Here is a 5,287-nt window from a genome sequence, read left to right as displayed (position 1 = left end):
GGCGGGATCAACATAATTCACTATTTTAAAAAAAATGGATGTTTGTGTCCTTGGGTTTGGCTTTCGCTACATAGCGAGTCCTTCAAGCCAACTGTGTCAATTGCTTGTTTTATTTCATATTTTGGATAGAATCTTTACATATTTTATAGATTAAAGTCCTTTGGTTGGTTTGTTTTTTGTGCTTCACTTGTATCTTGTAACATTTGGGCTACCTTCTGGCTAGTTCTTATTTCAATAACACCCTTTTGACGTTAGAAAAAAAAAAGTTAACCTCCTTAATCAATTAATGTGTAGTGATCATTCCGAGTTTTAATACGTAAAAACATCTCATTTTCAAGCAATCAACAAATACACACAACAATGCCAATACAACAAATACATGATGAACCTACAAGTTAATAGTAACACCTCTGGCTGGCCCATTTCCGTAATCGTTTGGTGTTATCTCGGCTGCTCCGAAAATTGTCCCATGTCTAGTTGGATCATATTTTTCACCATCACCCCACAATGCATACGCCTCCTCTCCATGAACAGCATCATCACCAATCATCAACTCATTATCAGGCATCCTCAGTGGAATAAATATCTTAATAACTAGAAGAATAATGGTAGTTGATACAAGGTTCCACCCAATTACAAATAAAGCAGCTACTATTTGTTTTAGGAACTGTTTCCCTCCATCTTTACCATAAAATGCACCCCTTGAACCAGTAACCGGCAAAACTATGTTGCATAGCGTGGGCTCGGCTAGTAAACCCGTCAACAACCCACCCATTAAACCAGCTACGGCATGCGTGTGAAACACACCCAATGTATCATCCACCTATATACATACAATCAAGTACTAAATTAATTTTATGTCAACAATATTATAGACTTATAGTACTAGATAACATATTATTGATGATTTAAATTAGTTGTAGGAATGAAATGTTAAAAAACATTGTAGTACTAGATAAGATATTGATGGTCCAAATTAGTTATTATATGTACACGTATTGCCAGTGTATGACGACGACTACTCACTATTCTTTTCATGATGAGTCAAATTTTAATTTTTATAAGAAAAGAAAAGGACAAATAATTTATATATATAAAAAAAATCGAAGACAAGGTACTAGTCAGTTTTGATATGCTTGGCCTTGAGACATAGACTTTGACCTTGCACTTGCACTTGATGTATTTCAAAGTAAAATATGTGATTTGTACTTTTCCAAATCAAATGTTATGATTATAATAGTGATAATTTCTACAAGACTAATCTTTGTTACTAAATTTCAAAAGTGGCAATGAATTTGAAAACTAAATATACAAATTTGAATACCTTTTGAAGCAATACAGATTTCTTGTGAAGGATCATCATGGTAAACCAAGGAATACTACCCGAAAGTATACCCATGACAATGGCAGCCCATGATTGCACCACTCCTGCTCCCGGTGTGACGCACACGAGGCCTGTCATCATACCTTGAATAGCACCGATGACGGATGGCTTTCCAAAGAAAACCACATCAAGAGTGGTCCAGACCAAAAGGCTCGTCGCAGCGCATATGTTTGTGTTTAGTACTGCAACGGATGCTGCGATATTGGCAGCATATGGAGCTCCACCGTTGAAACCGGACCATCCCATCCATAGCAATCCCGCTCCCGCTAGCATCAACAGGATGTTGTTTGGAGGGAACCTTTCCCTGTCACTTTTCAACCTTGGCCCAACCTTAATTCATCACACACCATGACAACCGATAAATAAATTCGTAAAATTAAACAAAATGACATCTAAATATGTTAATGCTATTTGCGTCGTAGCTCGGCTTGAAACATCAAAATAATAAGAAAAAAGTAAAACAATAAGATAAACAAAAAACAAAAACGATAGGAATTCGATCGGTTTCGATGTACTCGTTATAGAAAAGAAAAAGAAAAATTATAAAATATGTTCAAAAAAGTATTGACGCATTCATTAAAGAACTTTATAAAACCCTTCGACGCACTTGTTATAGCAAAGTAAAAGAAATATGAGCTCAAAATTCAATCTTATTTCTTTTAGTGTTATTGATCCTTTAAAAAGATTAATAGGGGCTAAATTATTAGGTAGTGTTCGTTTCATGGAATGGAATGAGATGGAATTGGGAAGCTTTTCTTTGTAAAATTGATCTTGGTTTGGAGAGGGAGGAATTTGAAATCCAATGAATTTCTTTAATCAATGAAATTTGTGACTATTTCAACATTCCATTCCATTCCTTCATTAGAGTGAAGGATTTCTAAGGAATGTTGAAATAGTCACAAATTTCATTAGAGTGAAGGATTTCAAATTCATCCCTCCCCCAACCAAGATCAATTTTACAAAGAAAAACTTCCTATTTCCATTCCATTCCATTCCATGAAACGAACGCTACCTTAGGGTATAGGTATAGTCTTCGGTGAGTCAGAGGGGTAGTCACCGCTCGGTGACCATACCCTGGTGTTGATCTATTTCGGTGAGTAGGAGAGAGGTGACCAAAATCGGTGTGTAGTCACCGAATGTGATTGAGAGAGAGTGATTGACAAAATGGTGGGTCCCAACCCCTTTAAACCAATCACAATTTTTTTTTTATTTTTTAACCTACTCAAACACCCTAGAGTGATTGACCATAATGGGGAGTTAACATGGCATAATATTATTGGATAGGATTTCACTCAAACACCCTAGGATGATTGACTATACCCTCCACCCTTATAAGTTGGAAAGAATTTTTAAAGTTAATTATTATCGGCTAACAGATTAACAGATGAAATTTAGAATTATTAAAACCGAATAACCTTTTTTTTTTAATACAGAGACAGTGGAAATATACATGGACACGGCATGTGGATGTGGATGTATGTACGGCCAATATAGTATAATTAAATGCGTCGACCAAAAAAAGTCTTCGCCTCAGGGACGCTTTTATTCATCCGTCCCCATGATCGTTGCTTATCAATTATAGAAATATTATATCTATTCAACTTTCAGATTGATAAATAATATCTTTTCTTCGCTGTAATTCATGTTCTTCTATGCGCCTAATAAAAAAGAGTTAAATGTGATTTTAGTTCTTATGGTTTGAGCCATTTTACCAGTTTATTTCAAAGGTTTGAAACATTGTTATTTTAGTACAAATAGTTTCAAACGTTGCTATTTTAGTCCAAATGGTTAACTCTATCCATTTTTTCTGTTAATTAAAAGAACAATTCGGTTATTTTATACGTAATCTGTTAATTAGAAAAACAATTTTGTCATATAAAATGATTGAAATGCCCTTCTAGTTAATAGGAAAAATGGATAGAGTTAACACAGTGCACTAAAATGACAACGTTTGAAACTATTTGGACTAAAATGACAACGTATCAAACCTTTGGACTAAATTTGAAAAATGACCCAAATCATAAAAACTAAAATGACATTTAACTCTAAAAAAGGATAATAAACACAAATAGATAATAGTTAAATGCCATTTTAGTCCCTGTGTTTTGTGCTATTTTGACAGTTTAGTCCAAATGTTTTATTTTTCGTTTGTGTGTACAAAAAAGTTTCTCCGTTGTCATTTTAGTCCACTGGGTTAACTTCATCCATTATTTCTGTTAACGAGAAAGGCAATTCGGTCATTTTATATGGCTGAATTGCCATTCTAGTTTACAGAATTACATATAAAATGACCGAATTGTCTTCTCGTTAACAGAAAAAATGAATAAAGTAAACCTAATGGACTAAAATGACAACAATGAAATCTTTTTTTATCCATAGATGAAAAATGAAACCTTTGAAGCTGACAAAATGACTTAAGCCACATATACTAAAATATATGACATTTAACTCGATAGATAAAAGAATTACCCAACTAAAATGACATTTAACTCAATAGATAAAGGAATTAATTACCCAGTAGGCTGCAGTAAAACCAGCGATCCCTGATGAAAGATGAATAACATAGCCACCAGAATAGTCAATAACCCCCCACTGAAACAAAAAGCCACCACCCCACAGACTAAACGCGCCCACCGTGTACGAAAAAACCAACCACAGCGGAACAAAAGCCATCCAGGCTCTAATATTCATCCTCCCCAGAACAGACCCAGCCAGCAGAATCATCGTGATGGCCGCAAAGTTGAACTGAAAGTAGACCATGGTGGCCATAGGATAAAAGGGTTCATTGCTTCTACCATGCTGGGTGCTCTCGGGTATCTTGGCCTGACGGATGAGATACTTCTGGCCCAACGCAGGCGCACCCTTACCCCAGAACGGGAACAGCTGGTCACCGAAAGCCATACGATAGCAGAGGAGGACCCAGCAGATGAGGACAGCGGCGAAGGCGTAGAGGGCCATGAAGGCGGAGTTGACTGCCCATTTCTTTTTGACGATGGAGGCGTAGAGGATCACGAGCCCTGGCATGCTTTGTAACCCCACCAGTGTGGATGCGGTTAGCTGCCATGCGTTGTCGCCTTTGTTGAGCCACTCAGGAACCGCTGGAGGGTTTGGTTGGTATGCCATAGACGCCATTGAATTGATGGTCTGAGTTAATGGTCGCAAATGGTCTTTGTTCTATTATATATGGGTTTGAAATTGTTAGACCATGTGTAGTGGTGATACACTATAATGCCCCCACCATGGGGCGTTTTGCGCCATGTGGCGTCCTAGTCAGCAAGGGGGCATTATAGAAAAAGAGGTGTAGTGGGGATAATGCCCAAATAATGCCCCTTCCAATTATTAAAAAAAAAAAAAAAAAAGAAAAAGCAACATTAATCCTATTGGCTAGTCAAACTAACACCCTGCCACCATTGGTCCATTTCCCTGCCAACATTAAGCATCCGGCGTTTTCATTATAACGCCAAGGGTGCCTTTTTCAAAATTTTTTTTATTATAACGCCCCATGTAATGGAGGGGTGGGCGTTTTCGGGCGTTATTTTTGAAATTTTTTTAAAAAAAACGCCCCACTACACATGGTCTTACAAGTCTTAGGTTATTGTTTGTCAAAGAAAGAAAATATCACATTCTAATATTCTATCACACGTGTTTTAAGTCTTAGGTTGGTTTCTAAATTGTGTATTAATTACCCTAATTGTATAAAATGTTATCATATCATTATCTAAAAGAAAGTATTTATAAAAAAGGGTAAAGAAAACACTTTCACCAAAAGATAAAAAAAACTATTTGAAAAACACAAGATTTATAGAAATAAAAAAGAAAAAAAAAACACTTTGAAGAATAAATTCAAAAAAAGTTATAATTTGTATAAACTAGGATTTCCCCATTGCGCGTTGCGGCAGAGAA

General features: G+C 36.1%; 1 protein-coding gene across 1 annotated transcript; it reads right to left on the bottom strand.

Moving 5' to 3' along the window:
• Positions 1 to 256: 256 nt before the first annotated feature.
• LOC110872159 (ammonium transporter 2) lies at positions 257 to 4,560 on the bottom strand. Its single transcript, XM_022120948.2, has 3 exons — positions 3,899 to 4,560; positions 1,325 to 1,714; positions 257 to 823 (listed from the first exon to the last, which is right to left on the bottom strand). The coding sequence occupies exons 1-3, from the start codon at positions 4,514 to 4,516 to the stop codon at positions 389 to 391; spliced, it is 1,443 nt and encodes a 480-aa protein (XP_021976640.1). The 5' UTR covers positions 4,517 to 4,560; the 3' UTR covers positions 257 to 388.
• Positions 4,561 to 5,287: the final 727 nt, after the last annotated feature.

This window comes from Helianthus annuus, chromosome 13, assembly GCF_002127325.2.
Source record: "Helianthus annuus cultivar XRQ/B chromosome 13, HanXRQr2.0-SUNRISE, whole genome shotgun sequence".
Lineage (NCBI taxonomy): Eukaryota > Viridiplantae > Streptophyta > Magnoliopsida > Asterales > Asteraceae > Helianthus > Helianthus annuus.
Note: the sequence above shows the minus strand (reverse complement) of the source record. Positions and strands in the feature narration are given on the sequence as shown.

Excerpts from the sequence above, each read along its gene's own strand:
- LOC110872159 (XM_022120948.2), bottom strand. The coding sequence starts at position 4,516 with ATGGCGTCTATGGCATACCAACCAAACCCTCCAGCGGTTCCTGAGTGG. Across the intron at positions 1,715-3,898 it reads GTTTTACTGCAGCCTACTGG|GTTGGGCCAAGGTTGAAAAG; the intron begins GTAATTAATTCC and ends TGATGAATTAAG. Across the intron at positions 824-1,324 it reads AATCTGTATTGCTTCAAAAG|GTGGATGATACATTGGGTGT; the intron begins GTATTCAAATTT and ends GTATGTATATAG.